The sequence below is a fragment of the Podarcis melisellensis genome (assembly GCF_964234715.1).
Source record: "Podarcis melisellensis genome assembly, chromosome: 12".
NCBI lineage: Eukaryota > Metazoa > Chordata > Lepidosauria > Squamata > Lacertidae > Podarcis > Podarcis melisellensis.
The window spans coordinates 56,484,902-56,503,494 of NC_138544.1; the positions used below are offsets into that span (position 1 = coordinate 56,484,902).

General features: G+C 48.0%; 1 protein-coding gene across 5 annotated transcripts in view; it reads left to right on the forward strand.

The window, feature by feature from the left end:
- Positions 1-18,593, forward strand: part of NBEAL2 (neurobeachin like 2) — a 202,455-nt gene that overhangs the window by 59,454 nt on the left and 124,408 nt on the right. Inside the window, exon 1 of one of the 5 annotated variants that reach the window (XM_081931355.1) lies at positions 180-313. The exons of 3 other annotated variants lie outside the window; for them this stretch is intronic. In XM_081931355.1, coding sequence (XP_081787481.1) covers positions 281-313 — 33 coding nt within the window. In that variant the 5' untranslated portion in view covers positions 180-280. Of the gene's footprint in view, positions 1-179; positions 314-9,557; positions 9,716-18,593 lie in introns of those variants that run through there. One more of the 5 variants, XM_081931353.1, reaches the window with a different exon arrangement.

Sequence of the window (18,593 nt, forward strand, 5' to 3'; positions counted from 1 at the left end):
TCACGCCGGTTTCAATCGCCTTCCCTTTTTGCTTGCTCCGAGAGCTTAAGGCTGGGGGCGAAGGGCGTATCGCTGGGGTTCGGGCACCTCTCCAAAAATCCCACAGGTGTAATTGGGGCCTGGCCATGTGGCTGTGCCTGAGCATGCATTTCTGAGGGCTGCGCATGCTCGGCCCGTTCGCGGCGCGGCCCTAAACCACACCCCGTCTCCTGGGAAGGGAGAGAGGAGATGAGCCGGTTAAAGTGGCCTCTTCCGAGCGGCTGGGGCCAGGGATGAGAGGATGGACTCGGGCGGCCTGGATCCGGGGCGCGCGGTAAGGAGCAGCCTGGACTTTCTGGGCCAAATTTCCCCCTGCGTTTCTCGGGTGGGGGCCAGATGTTTGATTTGGGTTAGGGCGAGGATGCTCTCAGGCAGATGATCCTAATGAAATCGAGGCTAAGTTTTGTGGATTCATCGGATAAGAGGCAACTGTTTGGAGGCTGTGGTCTGTATCTGTGGTGAAATCCTGTGACGGAAGCTGGTAAAAAAGAGGATGGAAGCAGTTCTGTTTTTCTAGAAAAAGAGAGGATGGAGCTGTCCATTAACTTATCTGTTGTTCTCTGAGAATGGCAATGGCACCCACCTGAATGGAGGTACAGTGGTACCTCGGATTACATACGCTTCAGGTTACAGACGCTTCAGGTTACAGACTCCGCCAACCCAGAAATAGTGCTTCAGGTTAAGAACTTTGGTTCAGGATGAGAACAGAAATTGTGCTCTGGCGGCACGGCAGCAGCAGGAAGCCCCATTAGCTAAAGTGGTGCTTCAGGTTAAGAACAGTTCCAGGTTAAGTACGGACCTCCGGAACGAATCAAGTACTTAACCCAAGGTACCACTGTATAGGGTGCCAAACTGCAGAGAGGTGGCACAATTTCTAAGACCGCAGGTGGGGTTCCCATGGAAGGTTTCATAGAACCGTAGAGATGGCCTTGTGGTTCATCTAGTCCAACCGACTGCATTGCAGGAAACTTTGGCCCAAAGCGGGACTCGAACCCACAACCTTGAGATTAAGAGTCTCGCGCTCTGCCTACGAAGCTCTCCCAGGGCTTATATAAGGTCTCCCAGCCAATCACAGGGCTGGGATGTCCGCATGCTGGTTGGAGCCCTAACAGCTCCTAACCAGTGTTTCTCAACCTGTGGGTCCCCAGATGTTGTTGGACTACAACTCCCATCATTCCTAGCCTGCATGGCCAGTGGTCAGGGAAGATGGGAGTTGTAGTCCAACAACATCTGGGGACCCACAGGTTGAGAACCGTTGCCAATCAGGACTTCACCCTTCAAAGGAATTGTCGAGAAGCTTTTTCGTTTTTTGGGTCTATGTTGTTAACTGTACTACTTCTCTCTTGTTCGTTCTTTTGTTCCCCTGTATTTTCTGTATTCCTCTCCTGCATTTCCTAGCGGGATGCCTTTATGGCTGTTTTGGTTGTTGTTGTATTTCCTAGATTGAAAATGTTTGTTGTTGTTGTTTAGTCATTTAGTCATGTCCGACTCTTCGTGACCCCCTGGACCAGAGCACGCCAGGCCCTCCTGTCTTCCACTGCCTCCCGCAGTTTGGTCAAACTCATGCTGGTAGCTTCGAGAACACTGTCCCACCATCTCGTCCTCTGTCGTCCCCTTCTCCTTGTGCCCTCCATCTTTCCCAACATCAGGGTCTTTGCCAGGGAGTCTTCTCTTCTCATGAGGTGGCCAAAGTCTTGGAGCCTCAGCTTCAGGATCTGTCCTTCCAGTGAGCACTCAGGGCTGATTTCCTTCAGAATGGATCGGTTGGATCTTCTTGCAGTCCATGGGACTCTCAAGAGTCTCCTCCAGCACCAGAATTCAAAAGCATCCATTTTTCGGCGGTCAACCTTCTTTATGGTCCAGCTCTCACTTCCATACATCACTACTGGGAAAACCATGGCTTTAACTATACGGACCTTTGTCGGCAAGGTGATGTCTCTGCTTTTTAAGATGCTGTCTAAGTTTGTCATTGCTTTTCTCCCAAGAAGCAGGCGTCTTTTAATTTCGTGGCTGCTGTCACCATCTGCAGTGATCATGGAGCCCAAGAAAGTAAAATCTCTCACTGCCTCCATTTCTTGCCCTTCTATTTGCCAGGAGGTGATGGGACCAGTTGAAAATGTTTAACATATGTCATTAAAAGCAAAGCACTAGAATTTTTTTGCTACCGGACGGCAATGCCTCCGTCTCATAATGCAGGTTTTGGCGCCCAACATTTTATTGGAGGGGGTTGCCGGCATGTGTGTGTGACACCTTGTAGCAGGATGAGGCCCAGCAGGGCCTGTCGTGGCCACGGGAAGACCCAAAGGGGCCTCTGCCGCAGAATATTGAGGGTACCTGGCCGACTCCTTGAAAATTTTGGGGACCTCAGTTCCTCGCCCTCCCCGATGTCACCCCTGGACAACTGTTAAACCGGGAATGGGGGACTTCAAATGCCTTTGGACTTCCATCAGCACCTTGGCCATGCTGGATGGGTCAGATTCAGGAACTGGAGTTCAACCAGTGTTTAAAATTCCCCTGGCGCATTTTGCGACTGGCACAGGTCCGATGGCTTCTACCGTTATGCTGCGTAAATTACGTCATTAATGCTGCACACCGGCCCGAGGTCTTTGGCTAAAGGAGAGCGTATGAATCAGATGAATGAACCAGGATAGAGCCTCTTTATTAGGAAAGAATTTGGGATCGCCCGTCCTGATTGTCCTCCTGGGGGAGTGCGTTTCTCAGATGCTGCACATTTGCTGCGGGTGTTTCGAATCCAAACTGAAGTTAAGGCAGCTTCACGTAAAGAAATCTAATGTCTTTCCTTCGTGCAGTTGCGTGAATTCAGTTTCTACTCTCGCAAGGGGAAGGCAGGCCTGTAGATCAGTAGGTTGGGCACCTGTTTTGTGTGCAGAAGGTCTGTGGTTCGACTCCTGGCTTCTACAGATAGGGCAGGGAGGGATGCTTATTGAAGCTATTATTATTATTATCATCATTATCATTATTATTATCATTATCATTTATTATTAATATTATTATTATTTTGTTGTAGTAAGGTAAAGGTAAAGGGACCCCAGACCATTAGGTCCAGTCATGACCGACTCTGGGGTTGCGGCGCTCATCTCGCTTTATTCGCCGAGGGAACTGGCGTACAGCTTCTGGGTCATGTGGGCAGAATTGACTAAGCCGCTTCTGGAGAACCAGAGCAGTGCACGAAAACGCCGTTTACCTTCCTGCCGAAGCGGTACCTATTTATCTACTTGCACTTTGATGTGCTTTCGAACTGCTAGGTTGGCAGGAGCAGGGACTGAGCAATGGGAGCTCACCCCATCACGGGGATTCAAACCGCCAACCTTCTGATCGGCAAGCCCTAGGCTCTGTGGTTTAACCCACAGCACTACCCGCGCCCCTCGTTGTTGTAGTAGTAGTATTTAATTTGTATACCGCCCTTCATCTGAAGATCACAGGGCGTTCACAACATAAAATTGCAAAGTAAGAACACAAAATATGAAACAAAACCATGGGCCGGCCAACTAAGGCCCGGAGGCTGGATCCGGCCCAATCGCCTTCTCAGTGCGGCCCGTGGATGGTCCAGGAACCAACGTCTTTTTACATGAGTAGAATGTGTCCTTTTATTTAAAATGCACTTCTGGGTTATTTGTGGGGCATAGGAATTCCTTCATTTATTTTTTTCAAAACATAGTCCAGCCCCCCACAAGGTCTGAGGGACGGTGGACCGGCTGAAAAAGTTTGCTGACCCCTGCCTTGGAGAAAAGGGTGGGATATAATTGCAATAAATGAGCTATTCTGCTGACCTGCTTACGAAAGCTGGAGGGGCCAGCCAGATGGAGATGTCAGTCGGCAATCTGGCGCCCAGAGATCTCTACACGGTCGCAATTGGACCAGTGCCAGTCGCAAAACACGCCTGGCTCCTGGCTAATTTCTAACACTGAGCATCAGGTGGGTGAGAAGCCCAAGTGAAGAATAGGTGCTTCTTCAGCCTGGTTCCACTTCTCTGTGTGCGGTTTTAGGAGGGGCTCAGAAGTATCTGTTCTCAGTTCCCTTTCCTGCGGGTGCCAGGCTGGGATTAGTAACCACAGCCAAAATGTTCGCACACTGCAGCCGAGGCAGGCACTGGCTCCCTGTATGTTTCCGAAAACAATTCAAAGTGTTGGTGCGGACCTTTCAAGCCCTAAACGGCTTCAAAGGCCTAGTAGACCTGAAGAAGCGTCTCCACCCCCATCGCTCTGCCCAGACACCGAGGTCCAGCGCCGAGGGCCTTCTGGCGGTTCCCTCCCTTCGAGAAGTGAGGTTACAGGGGACCAGGCAGAGGGCCTTCTCGGTAGTGGCACCCGCCCTGTGGAACGCCGTTCCATCAGATGTCAAGGAAATAAACAACTACCTGACTTTTAGAAGACATCTGAAGGCAGCCCTGTTTAGGGAAGCTTTTAATGTTTAACAGACTATTGTATTTTAATTTTTTGTTTGAAGCCACCCAGAGTGGCTGGGGAAACCCAGCCAGATGGGCGGGATATAAATAAAAAATTATTATAATATTATTATAATTTATCTTGATGCTATCTATACTACAATGAAGAAACGTTCGGAAACTAAATTGCGGCTTCTGATGGCTGCAGGAAGCTCCTACAGACCAATCAGAAGCTGCGGAAGCCCTGTCGGACGTCCGGGTTCCAAAAGAACGTTCTTCGCAAACTGGAACAATCGTTTCCAGGTTTGCGGCGTTTGGGAGCCAAAATGTCCGAGTTCCAGGGTGTTCGACAACCAAGGTACGACTGTAATAGCAATACAGTGGACGCTCGGGTTGCGAACGTGATCCGTGCAGGAGGCATGTTCGCAACCTACAGCGCCGCGTCTGCGCATGCACGGGTTGTGATTCAGCGCTTCTGCGCATGTGCAAAGTGCAATCTAGAGCTTCTGCACATGCGCGATTTGCCGAAACCCAGAAGTAACCCGTTCCAATGCTTCCAGGTTTCGGTGCGTCCGTAACCCGAAAAAACGCAACCTGTCATGTAATGTCATGTCATGTAAATGCCATTTCAAAGGGGGGAAATGGCGCCTAGACGTTCTGTTTTGGCGACCGCAACTTAGGTTTAAGGTGCCATTTGGCAATTAGCTTATCTTATTGGCAGAAACTGAGGAGGAATTAAAGAACCTTTTAATGAGGGTAAAAGAGGAGAGCACAAAATATGGATTGAAGCTCAACATCAAAAAAACGAAGATCATGGCCACTGGTCCCATCACCTCCTGGCAAATAGAAGGGGAGGAAATGGAGGCAGTGAGAGATTTTACTTTCTTGGGCTCCATGATCACTGCAGATGGTGACAGCAGCCACGAAATTAAAAGGCACCTGCTTCTTGGGAGAAAAGCAATGACAAACCTAGACAGCATCTTAAAAAGCAGAGACATCACCTTGCCAACAAAGGTCCATATAGTAAAAGCTATGGTTTCCCCAGTAGTGATGTATGGAAGTGAGAGCTGGACCATAAAGAAGGCCGAAGAATGGATGCTTTTGAATTATGGTGCTGGAGGAGACTCTTGAGAGTCCCATGGACTGCAAGAAGATCAAACCTCTCCATTCTGAAGGAAATCAGCCCTGAGTGCTCACTGGAAGGACGGATCCTGAAGCTAAACAACAACAATCTCAGTTTCTGATGCACATATCTAGGGAATGTGAGTTTTATTCTCTGCTAGAAACCTGGCTGGAAACTTACACATGGCCCCTTAGGATCTTGTCCCACCCCCTTCTAGGTGTTCCAGTGCTCTCACACACAACACAACACAACACAGTTCGAGAAGTGCTGGACCACCGTACGGGTGAGGTTTGCATCGCTCCTTTCACCTGCTCTGATTCATGTCCTTCCGCTCTGTAAGGCCAGCCCGGCGGTACAAGACATTTGCGTATTATCTAGAGGCAGCCGCCGAGGCGTCTGAGAGCTACCGAAAGCAGGAACCTGCGTCTTTTGTTTTTGGACGGAGGAAGCGGTGGGGAGAGCGTTTTCGCTGGAAGAATTGAAAGGACCGCTGGTTCTTTCAGATCCTGGTTTGCCAAGCCCATGGGGGACTTTCTCTTCCTCTTCGGAGGGAGGGCCGAATAAAGTCCCCCACCTTCCAGTTCCATATCCTTAGCGCACCTTTTAAAGCTGAACCGGGGTAAGAGAATCAGAATTGCAGGGTTGGAAAGGGACACCCTGCAGCTAACAACGTTATAGTTAATTATAGCTTGTCTTTGCTTAGCTGCCCTGCAAAATATCCCTACGTTATGAATGGCCTGTGTTGCCATTAAGAAAAAGAGGTCGGAATAGCCCAGGAGATAAGTGACCTGTCCCTGGATTAAGAGACTTTTTGTCTTTCGGTTCTCGAAGTTCTAAACCAAGCTCAAGTTAGCAATCTGAACTAGTAAATGGTAAATGGACCCCTGACCATTAGGTCCAGTTGTGGCCAACTCTGGGGTTGCGGCGCTCATCTCGCTTTACTGGCCGAGGGGGCCAGCGTACAGCTTCCGGGTCATGTGGCCAGCATGACTAGGCCGCTTCTGGCCAACCAGAGCAGCGCACGGAAACGCCGTTTACCTTCCCGCCGGAGTGGTACCTATTTATCTACTTGTACTTTGACGTGCTTTCGAACTGCTAGGTTGGCAGGAGCAGGGACCGAGCAACGGGAGCTCACCCCATCGTGGGGATTCGAACCGCCGACCTTCTGATTGGCAAGTCCTAGGCTCTGTGGTTTAACCCACAGCGCCACCAGTGTTGTTTGCACGGCGAAAAGGCTGTGTGTCTCTTGTATCAAATCTGAACTAGCCAGATGTTTAACTGATGATCAGTCACAGTCAATCTGCCCTTTGAAAAATGAAACTTTAAAGCTGGCTTGTCCCAAAATTTCATTTCACTTTCAGTTTGTATACTGCTTTTCAATATTGCTCTAAGCAAGGCAGTTCACAGCGGCAAAACATACAACAGAGAACTTGTAGCTTATAATAATCTGATCCGATACAGAAAGTTATAACAAAACATAGTTTTGAAAAGGGAACGACTTCTGTCAAATGAAGCGATGTTCAGTAAACTCTCAAAACGCCAGATAATAATTAAATGTAAATTCACCCTTCACAATTGCAACAAGTACGTAATTACGAAACTGTTGTCAATAAAAATAACTGCAAGTCACAATGCATGAAATAACACAGTACATGCAAAACGATGTAAAAGGATCAAATTGGGAAACGAAGAGACACAATTTAGGAAATGATTGCTTTTTAAATCCCTGAACTAGACATTCCGTTTAAGCTGTAAGCTTGGTTTAAGGAGCCATTTAAGGAGCTTATATATCTAACTGCATCATTCACATAATTAGCAATTGCTAGTTTTCCTCTTCCCTCCTCCTCCTCCTCCTTTTCCTTTTGTGTCACCTCTTTTCGATTATACGTCTGAGGAGTAAAGGCTTGCTTTTTCTGCTGATCTTAGGTCAGACCCTCTGGGAACCTTTCTGGCAGTTTCTAACGCTGCCACGAAACAAATTCTCATACAATGGATGACATTATTATTAATAATAATAATAATAATAATAATAATACCCCGCCCATCTGGCTGGGCTTCCCCAGCCACTCTGAGCGGCTTCCAACAAAATATTAAAATACATCAAACATTAAAAGCTTCCCTAAACAGGGCTGCCTTCAGATGTCTTCTAAAAGTTATTTATCTCCTTGACATCTGATGAGAGGGCGTTCCACAGGGCGGGCGCCACCACCGAGAAGGCCCTCTGCCTGGATCCCTGTAGCTTTGCTTCTCGCAATGAGGGAACCACCAGAAGGCCCTCGGCGCTGGACCTCAGTGTCTGGGCTGAACGATGGGGGTGGAGATGCTTCTTCAGATATACTGGGCCGAGGCTGTTGAGGGTTTTAAAGGTTTTGGGGAGGCTGTTTGCACGACGAAAGGGCTGGGTGTCTCTTGTATCAAATATGAAAGCGCTGTGCTTTCGTCTTCCCCCTCATCCTTCCCACCTGCTTGGAGGTTGACATTGTAAAAGGGGAAAAAAGGGTGTGTGTTTATATGTGAATTTCCTCTTGCAAGGTGCAGGCAAGCTGCGACCTGGCTGCTCCCCTCCTTCCCCTTGTGAGCGAGGTTGTTTAATCACTGCTTGCCCAATCTCTTGCCCAATTTCTTGCAAGAGGGCAGGGAATTGAGGGAGAAGGGGAATTGCAAAACATCCTCAGAGAGGATTTCAGTTATTTCCTTTTGACGGGCCTTTGGGCTGCTGCTCTGGGGAGGCTTTTACGATCTAATAATAAATCATTTTGATCAAACTAGACAAACAAAATACAGTGGTACCTCGGGTTAAGTACTTAATTCGTTCCGGAGGTCCGTTCTTAACCTGAAACTGTTTTTAACCAGAGGTACCACTTTAGCTAATGGGGGCCTCCTGCTGCCGCCACGCCGCCGGAGCACAATTTCTGTTCTCATCCTAAAGCAAAGTTCTTAACCTGAGGTACTATTTCTGGGTTAGCGGAGTCTGTAACCTGAACCGTATGCAACCTGAGGTACCACTGTACATATATACCTAGGTATTACTGAAATCTATCAACTTTGTGCGTTTATTTACCAAAGACGCACCGTGCCAGAGGCGATGCTTGTCATAGACAACGGTGGCGCTTCTCAGACTCAACGATTTGGGGGCGCTGGGCGGATTTTTGCTCCCCTGTGGCGCATTTGATAAAGACTACCCTGTCCTTCTCACTCATCAAATCCCAGAAAAAGTGGTCCTATTATCAACCCTTTCAACTGCATATTATTTCACCATCCAAGTTTTGTATCTCTCCATTTTTATCCATCTTATTTTCCATGTTACAAGTGTTACTGCAATCCTGCTAATGTTTTCATCTTCTTACAAGTAAATTGTAAATTTCCCCCATTCTTTATTAAAGTTCTGGTCTTCTTGGTTCCTGAGCTTTAGGGTCAGTTTTGCCATTTTGGCACAGTCCAACCAGCCTAGTTTGCCGTTTAGTAGGGACTTTATCTTCTTTCCCTCTCTGGGCTAGTAGCATGCGTGCGGCTGTCGTCATGTACATTAAAAAGTCTTTTCTGCTCCTTTGGGATCTCAGTACCTACGATTCCTAAACAGTGCACTGATCTCCAGCTCAGATGTGCAAACACTTCCTTGGTCCCACCTGTCGATAGACCCAGGGAATCGAATTCTCAAAACCAGCTTGGTCCCTGCATGCAACTCACATCCGCAATAAAGCAATGTGCGAACCAACCTGCGAGTGTAAATTTTTGGGAGTGCACATGTGTGCGTTTGTGTGTGTATTTAGCTACCAGAAATTGTGTGAGCGGAGGAGACTTTTTTCTGTTTGGCACGGTTTCTTTTTCTCAAGAGACAAGGTTGTGGTGTGTGTGTGTTTCTTTTTGCGGTGGTTCGTTTGCAGCGCGGAAAGGAAGTCTTGTCGGTTATAGTGACTTGACGTTTCCTTTTACACAAGAAGTGTTGCTCTGTCAAAGCTGCTTTCTTGTTTTCGTCGCTCTCTCAACCTCCTTCGCCATCTGACCTCTGAGAGCTTGCACCGTCCTGAAACCTGCTGCCTGCATGGATTTTCGGCTGCTCTTATTTTCCTAGCTGTCCCTCCTCCCTCCTCCAGCTGGCGATGGAGTCCTCAGCGGGTTTGCCAAACCTCCCGGCCGTGCCCAGCCAGGTAAAAACCTCCGCCGAAGTCCGCTTTTCGGCAGCAACGCTGAAGCCACCTGTCTCAGCCTGCTCTCCACTCCCTCCCAAGCGACCCGGCTGCGTCGGGATGTTGCAAGGAGTCCCAAAGGACCCTTGCCTGGGAAATAACCCCTCTCATGTCTTTGGCATCCGGTTGATTTTTCAGCTTGTGTTTCTGAGCCGTGTTGGGTAGAGCGTGCTGCTGGTAACGCCAAGGTTTGGTCAGCTACCTATTCCCGCGGGTTGGACTAGATGACCTTGGGGGGGCTCCCTTCCAACTTTGATGACGTATATATCAAAGGTATTTATATAAACCGTTTAATCTGCAAAGCCTGGTAAGAGTTGTTGGGTTAGAACCAGTCCGTCTTGTGTGCTTAGCCTGCATTGCGAAACTGCTTGACTGCCTGTGTTAAGAGAGTCATCTGCACAGAAGGCATTTTGTACATGCTCAAGGATGTGTGTCTAAAATCCACGGTTCGAGTCCTGATTCCTATTAACACCCGGTTTTTCAAGGGACGTTGGATATGATGGGCAATTGGCTGACACTCAGGCTTCCTTCCCCTGAAGGCTCTTAGACTTTCCGTGGATGTTTTTATTCTTGGCTGCTTCTCTTCAGGGATGTTCAACATGCCAAGTGTGTGACCTGCCCCTGAGCTCTGCATGTTTCTCTCAAACGTTCTTCCTTGTGCTGGGCCTTGTCCAGTTCGCGATTGGCAACCTCTCTCGCCTTGCACTTCTGGGTGGGAAGCCTCTGAGCTGGCGTACGCCACAAAACCTTCCAGCATCTCTGAGAACAGAGCTGCCTGGAAGGTACATTCTTTCACCTTTGGTGGACATGCCCAAGGATTAAGGCTTTCTGGGAGATGATCTATAATGAAATGGAAAAGGTATTTAAATATACCTTTCTGAAGAAACCAGAGGCCTTTCTCCTGGGCATGGTCGGTTAAAGAAGGATAGAACCTTTTTTATGTATGCTACAGCAACAGCAAGAATACTCCTCGCAAAGTACTGGAAGACACAAGATCTACCCACCCGGGAAGAATGGTAGATGAAGGTGATGGATTACATGGAACTGGCGGAAATGACTGGCAGAATCCGAGACAAAAATCCTTTATTCTCCCCCCCCCAAAAAAAAAAAACTAGGTGCGCCCTATGGAGCGAAAAATACGTTTAGGAACCGGGAGACTAGGGAGCCCCGACTCAAGGCAGAGAAAGAAGCGGTAAATTGAGAATGTGGAAATTGATGGGGAAGTTGATGCAGATTTTTGAACCAACCGCCCGCCTCTTCTGCCCTCTGTGAGCTTTTGTGGGTGCCAAGGCTGGGAGGGAAGTACCGGGAAACGACTTGATTGTGGCAAACCCTTTATATACTAGTGTGGTGCATTAGCCAGCCATGAATGCTGGGCACAAGAGCCCGTTCTCATCTGGGCAGATGGTGGCGGTTTCTCTTCCTTCATTCCTCCTCCAGCTGCAGGGGCCGCTATTGAGCTGCTGCCCTTGTGGTCAACCTTCCCTCTGGATCTCAGGCGTGCAGTTAGCAATTGGGGCTTGCCTTCAAGATCTGATAGAACCATAGACTTGGAAGAGGGAGCCGAGGGTCATCTAGTCCAACCCCGTACAATGCGGGAATCTTTTGTCCAATGCGGGATTGAGAGTCTTGTGCTCTGCCGACCGAGCTATTCCTGCACCCAGCAAGACGAGGCTGCCAATCCAAAGGAGGTCTTTGTGGACAGCGCTGGGTTTCAGCTTAGGAACACTGGAAGCTGCCTTATAACGGACCACTCGTCCACCCAGTTCAGTTTTGTCTACACTGACTGGCAGCAGCTGGTCAGGGAGCTTCCCATTCCCTCCTTGGGGATGTTGGGAAATGAACTCCAGACAGAGCATCTTCATGCAAAGGGGATACCCTCTCCCTTTGCCTTCACTGCAGCACAGTCATACCTTGGGTTAAGGACGCTTCAGGTCGCGTTTTTTCGGGTTATGGACCCGCTGAAACCCGGAAGTCATAGCTGTCAACGTTTCCCTTTTTTTAAGGGAAATTCCTTTATTCCGAATAGGATTCCTCGCGAGAAAAGGGAAAAGTTGACAGCTATGCCGGAAGTACCGGAACGGGTTACTTCCAGGTTTCGGGGGTCGCACATGCACAGAAGAGCTAAATCGCGCTTTGCACATGCGCAGAAGCACTGAATCACAACCCATGCATGTGCAGATGTTTTTTTTATAAGATATTTATTGAAGTTTCAAAAATTATATAAAAACAAAACAACAATACAAACAAACACAAACAAAAACAAGTATAATTTCGCTCCCATATTTTCTTGTAACTTACTTCCCCGACCTCCTCATACCTCCCCTTTCTGTATTCCAATTTCTAGTTATTAATTCAGCAAATCCTCTCCCTTATTTTTCATTTAATTTTTAGCCTTTCTTTTCTTTTTACTTAATCATTACAGCTGAAAACCCCTTAATTTCTAAACCAACATCTTTCTAACATTCATTAATTTTACAATATTTCCCAAGATAGTCCTTAAATTTCTTCCAATCTTCTTCCGCCGTCTTTCTTCCCTGGTCTCGGATTCTGCCAGTCATTTCTGCCAGTCCCATATAGTCTATCACCTTCATCTGCCATTCTTCCAATGCGTGTGCAGATGTGCCGCTGCAGGTTGCGAACGCTGCGGGTTGCGAACGTGCATCCCGCACGGATCACGTTTGCAACCCGAGCATCCACTGTATTGGGTTTTGAGGGGGTCTTTAATTTTTCACACCCTAAAAGGGTCACGGCAACAGCCCTGATCTCTACAGGCGCCTTTTAACTTGGAAGGAGATCCCACCTTCTGGCTTTCAAGGGAACGTGTTTGTCAGGAAGTGGTTTCGCGATGACTTCATTTCTCGCCCCCAAACTCTTCCGACAGCCTTTCGGCAGCCTCAGAGCTGGGAGGAGGAAGAGGAGGAAGAAGAGGATGTGTTTCTCAGTCAAGATGTCCGTCCTGCGCCTCTTGCTAGTGTTGCACAGTGGTGCTTGAACCCAGGAACCGGCTGCGGCTTGCGCAACGGTTCGCTGGATGTGGCAAGGGTGCTGCTGTTGTTGTGCGCCCTCTGTTTCAGCCTTCGCCATCCTGGTCTGGCCTCCAGATAGACTGTGCCTCCCATCAGTGTTTGACTTGGCCAAGTTAGTGGCATGCAGCTGTGAACCAGCGAGTCCCTTGTTTGGGTCCAGGCAGAGACATCACCTTGCCAACAAAGGTGCGTATAGTTCAAGCTATGGTTTTCCCAGTAGTGATGTATGGAAGTGAGAGCTGGACCATCAAGAAGGCTGATCGCCGAAGAATGGATGCTTTTGAACTGTGGTGCTGGAGGAGACTCTTGAGAGTCCCATGGACTGCAAGAAGATCAAACCTCTCCATTCTGAAGGAAATCAGCCCTGAGTGCTCACTGGAAGGACAGATCCTGAAGCTGAGGCTCCAATACTTTGGCCGCCTCATGAGAAGAGAAGACTCCCTGGAAAAGACCCTGATGTTGGGAAAGATGGAGGGCACAAGGAGAAGGGGACGAAAGAGGGCGAGATGGTTGGATAGTGTTCTTGAAGCTACCAGCATGAGTTTGACCAAACTGCGGGAGGCAGTGGAGGACAGGAGTGCCTGGCGTGCTCTGGTCCAGGGGGTCACGAAGAGTCGGACACGACTAAACAACAACAACAATTTGACAGCAGCAGCAGCCAAGGTGAAAAATCCGATGATACGAAGGACTCCCAGATACCTAATGCTCTGTAAAAATATTTTCCATTCCCCCCCCCCCACGATAGTCACTTGCAAAATTCGGCGCCCTTTCGCAGAGTTGTGCCAGCCCGACAGACAGGAATCAGGTAGAGATCGGGGGTTGGCAGAGTGGGATCTACTGACCGATCTCCGAGTGATCTGCAGTAGATCAGGCAAAGGTTTCCAACTTCCAACTGTCTTAACAGCAACAAAACGACTTGGGGCACTGAATTAGGGCCCCTCCTGATGTTCTTTGCACTGGGCTATCATGATTATTTGTGCTATTGATGGTATTGCAGCAATCACAGAATCTTAGCATTGTAAGGGATCCACAAGGGTCATCTAGTCTGACCCCTGCAACGCAGGAATCTCAGTGAAACATCTACGACAGGTGGCCATCCAACCTCTGCTTAAAAACCTCCAAGGAAGGAGAGACCACCACCTCTGCTGTTATTTGTTTATTTTTGCTTCTTTTAAAGTTTTCCATGGAGCTGCAGGTCAATTCTGTATCCAGGGCAGCTGTCTGCCGACTCCATCTGGTACGCAGGATGAGACCCTCCCTGCCCGCAGACTGTCTCGCCAGAGTGGTGCATGCTCTGGTCATCTCCTGCTTGGACTACTGCAATGTGCTCTACGTGGGGCTACCTTTGAAGGTGACCCGGAAACTGCAACTAATCCAGAATGCGGCAGCTGGACTGGTGACTGGGAGCGGCCACTGAGACCACATAACACCGGTCCTGAAAGATCTTCATTGGCTCCCAGTACATTTTCGAGCACAATTCAAAGTGTTGGTGCTGACCTTTCAAACCCTAAACGGCCTCGGTCCTGTATACCTGAAGCAGCGTCTCCACCCCCATTGTTCAGCCCGGACACGGAGGTCCAGCGCCGAGGGCCTTCTGGCGATTCCCTCCCTGCGAGAAGTGAGGTTACAGGGAACCAGGCAGAGGGCCTTCTTCGTGGTGGCACCCACCCTGTGGAACACCCTCCCATCACATGTCAAGGAAACAAACAAGTGTCTGACTTTTAGAAGATGTCTGAAGGCAGATTGCCTGTTTAGGGAAGCTTTTAATGTTTTATAGACTATTGTATTTTAATATTCTGTTGGGAGCCGCCCCGAGTGGCTGGGGAAACCCATCCAGATGGGCGGGGTATAAATAAATTATTATTATTATTATTATTATTGAAGGAAGCCCAACAAAACATGACTCTGGTGGGACTCGAACCAACAAACTTTGAATGACTTCACCCCGCCTAGAAGTCCAATGCGCTATCCATTGCGCCACAGAACCTGCCTGCCACCACCTCCGCTGTTGAACAGCCCTTGCCATCAGGAAGTTATTCGCAATGTTTAGCTGGAATCTCCTAGTCTTGTTATTATTTTTGTATGGAAATGCACCTTACGGATATTTTGAAAACCAAAGAAGTTCCTAATTTAAAGCAGACCCCTTTAAAAAGCCGCTGAGTGGCCGGGTGCTCTCCAAACCAGAGCTGTCCATGTTCATGTTATCCAAGTGGCAGTTTGGTGGGGGGTCTTTGTGGGGGCGATGGAGAAAAGGGGAACTAGGCAAAGACAATAATCTCTCGGCTTTATTTTCGTCCTTATCTCTGGTCTGGATTTTTGCTGTAAATAGAGAAGGGGCCTGGCGGTGTGTTATGGCCCCATCTCGCCGTGTTTGCCGACAAAGATTACCGCGGAATGTTAGCTCTTGTTTTCAGCAAACGGCCGGTCTGGAAACTAGCCTGAAGGTCACTCGGTCCAGCCGCAGACCTGAAGGCTGTTCTGTGCCCTGAATTGGGGGCAAATCGTGCCCAAGTTCCTAAAGCACCCACATTGCATACGTTTGGGAAACTGGGTGGGCTCAGACTGAACCCCAAATGTTCCCAAGACCTGTGTGCATAGGCTTCTGAACAGGACACTAAAATGGACTTATACGTTGCTTTCCTTGGTTGTACCCATTTGATTTTTCACATCTTTCCATACTTCTCTCTCCCATATATGCAGTGCCCAGAGAAAATTATTTGTCGCCTGTTCTTAAGTGGTTCTCTGGTCAATCCCCTCATGAAGTCTTGGCTGGTAAAGATCCACAAATTACGGACCCGGTAGTCAAATTTGCTCTGGCAGCTGAGAAACTCCGTTCTGGCTATGCTAATGTTTTCTAATTTTAAAACTTTATCCTGTCAATTTATTATCCTGTAAACTTTTATAGGTTCTGTTGTGTGGTTTCTCTTGCCCTCTGCTGTTCGTTGCAAAGGCCATTGGCTATAAACAATAAAACGATGGATTGTATCTTTCTCTCTCGCTGTCATTTTTTAAAATGCATTTTCCACTTTACATTTTCCACATCGTACATCTTTCGTCGTACATTGTTTCTATACCGACTTCCCTGCCTCTCACTCCTTGACTTTCTAGGCGACCTTAGTTTGCTGAATATCCGTTAATTTCTCTACCCTGTTTCCTTCCCCTCAGTTCCTTCGTTTTGTTAATTGTTGCTCAAGAGATTATCCCTACTTGCAGATTGGTTTTAATATCCTCTCTTTTTAAGTATTCCCCAAAGTATTCCCATTCACCCCTTGTTTGCCTCTCACCCCAGTTCCTTATTTTGGCTGTCATATTCGCTCATTCTGCAAACTCTGTCAATTTATACAACCATTGTTCTTTCGTTGGGACAGTTTTTTTCTTTCCAGTTCTTAGCATGACCTATTCTTGCTGCTGCTGTTGAAGCCATGGGTTCAAATCCTGACCTCCGGAGCAGGATAGAACAATCTTCATATAGAACAATCTTCATATCTTCAATATCTCCATCTTCAGATATTGGAAGATGGGTATCATATCTCCTCTCGGCCTCCTCTTTTCCAGGCTTCAACCGTTCCTCATGAGGCAGGCTTCCTCAACCTTTGGCCTACAACTCCCATGATCCCTAGCTAGCAGGACCAGTGGTCAAGGATGATGGGAATTGTAGTCTCAAAACATCTGGAGGGCTGAGGTTGAGGAAGCCTGTCATAAAACATGGTTTCCAGACCCTTGATCATCTTCACCTCCCTCCTCTGCAAACCTTCCAGCTTGTCAACATCCTTCTTAAATTGTGGCGACCAGAACTGGACACAATATTCCTGGTATGGTCTGACCAAGGCAGAAGAGAGTGGGACTATGACTCGGGGGGGGGGGACGCGAGTGGCGCTGTGGGTTAAACCACAGAGCCTAGGATTTGCCAATCAGAAGGTTGGTGGTTCGAATCCCCGCAACGGGGTGAGCTCCCGTTGCTCGGTCCCTGCTCCTGCCAACCTAGCAGTTCGAAAGCACGTAAAACTGCAAGTAGATAAATAGGTACCACTCCGGTGGGAAGGTAAACAGCGTTTCCGTGCACTGCTCTGGTTTGCCAGAAGCGGCTTAGTCCTGCTGGCCATATGACCCGGAAGCTGTACGCCGGCTCCCTCGGCCAATAAAGCGAGATGAGCGCCGCAACCCCAGAGTCGGCCACGACTGGACCTAATGGTTAGGGGTCCCTTTACCTTTCCCTTTATAACTCGGGGAAATGAGATGATGTTGCTTATTCACTCTGATTTGTTTGCGGGGAGGCTAGACAAGGTTGCATCAAAGCAAGTGTTATCCCACACTTTGTATGGTTTTCCCATCACTTTCCATATCACAAAAAAAATCAGATATTCTGGGGAAGTGGGTTTCTTGCGCAATCAACTTTAATTGCGCAACCAGAGTTTGCCAGAATGTGATCGAATGTGCTGTGCGAATAGGTCTTTCCTTTTGTCCCTCTGCTTCATTAGATGGCCCCCAGACTTTTCCCACTCTGTGCATAATTTTATAAGCCTCTGGTCCCCTTTACTGCACAGTGGTACCTTGGTTCTCAAACACCTTGGTACTCAAACAACTTGGAACCCAAACACTGCAAACCTAGAAGTAAGTGTTCCGGTTTGCGAACTTTTTTCAGAAGCCGAACGTGTTCCGTTTTGAGTGTTACGCTTCCATTTTGAGTGCCACGCTTCTGATTTGAGTGTTACGCTGAGGTCTGTCTATTTTTGCTATTTATTTTGTGTTTTTGTTTTTACGGCTCTTTTCGTTTTGTTCTTGTGACTGTGTGGAGACCAGTTCAGCTACTGATGGATTGATCGATGGGTTGTGTGACTGCAGTACATTGTTTATTGCTTTCATTTTGTGGATCAGTGGTCTCGTTAGATAGTAAAATTCATGTTAAAGTGCAGTTTTAGGGGTTGTTTTTCAAAGTCTGGAACGGATCAATCCATTTTGCATTACTTCCTATGTGAAAGCACGCCTTGGTTTTGGAACGCTTTGGTTTTGGAACAGATTTCCAAAACAGATTAAGTTTGAGAACCAAGGTACCACTGTCCTTGTCTTTTCCCCCTGAGCTAAAAACCTCCAAGCATTGTAAAATTTCATCCAGAATTTGGTCCAGCCCCTTTGCCATTCAGTTCCCTGCCCCTGTCTTCATGCCCTTAGTTAATCTTCTGTTCCTGAGAATAAATATATCATCGGAGACAATAGCAAGCAGAATGTAGGCTGTGGTTCTTCACAGAGGAGCCCCACAAATTTCTGGTGAGCCGCTTTGACACTGTTGGGATTCTTGCGGAAGAACGTTGGCTTGGGTGGAGCACAGAGGCAATTCATGGCAGTCGAAGTTTCCAGACACCTTTTTAAAAGCAACCCCACATAGAATGTGTTGCTGTTGTCTAATCTGGATGCGATTAGGTTGTGACTCAAAGGGCTAGGTCATTCGTCGGCAAGAAAGGGTGCAGCTTGCAAACCAGCCCTGAGCTGATAAAATGCACTTATTGGCTGGGTCACATCAGTCTCTAGGTGCAAGGCAGGTCCAATAGCACCCCATGCTATGAATATCAGGTGTCCCTAGAGAGAATGCAAACCCCAAACAAACCCCAAACAACACAGTAGGCCTGGCCGATATCTGGTTTTCATCATCAAGATACATTACCAGCTAAACATCGCAATACAGTGGTACCTCGGGTTAAGTACTTAATTCGTTCCAGAGGTCCGTACTTAACGTGAAACTGTTCTTAACCTGAAGCACCACTTTAGCTAATGGGGCCTCCCGCTGCCACCGCAGCGCGATTTCTGTTCTCATC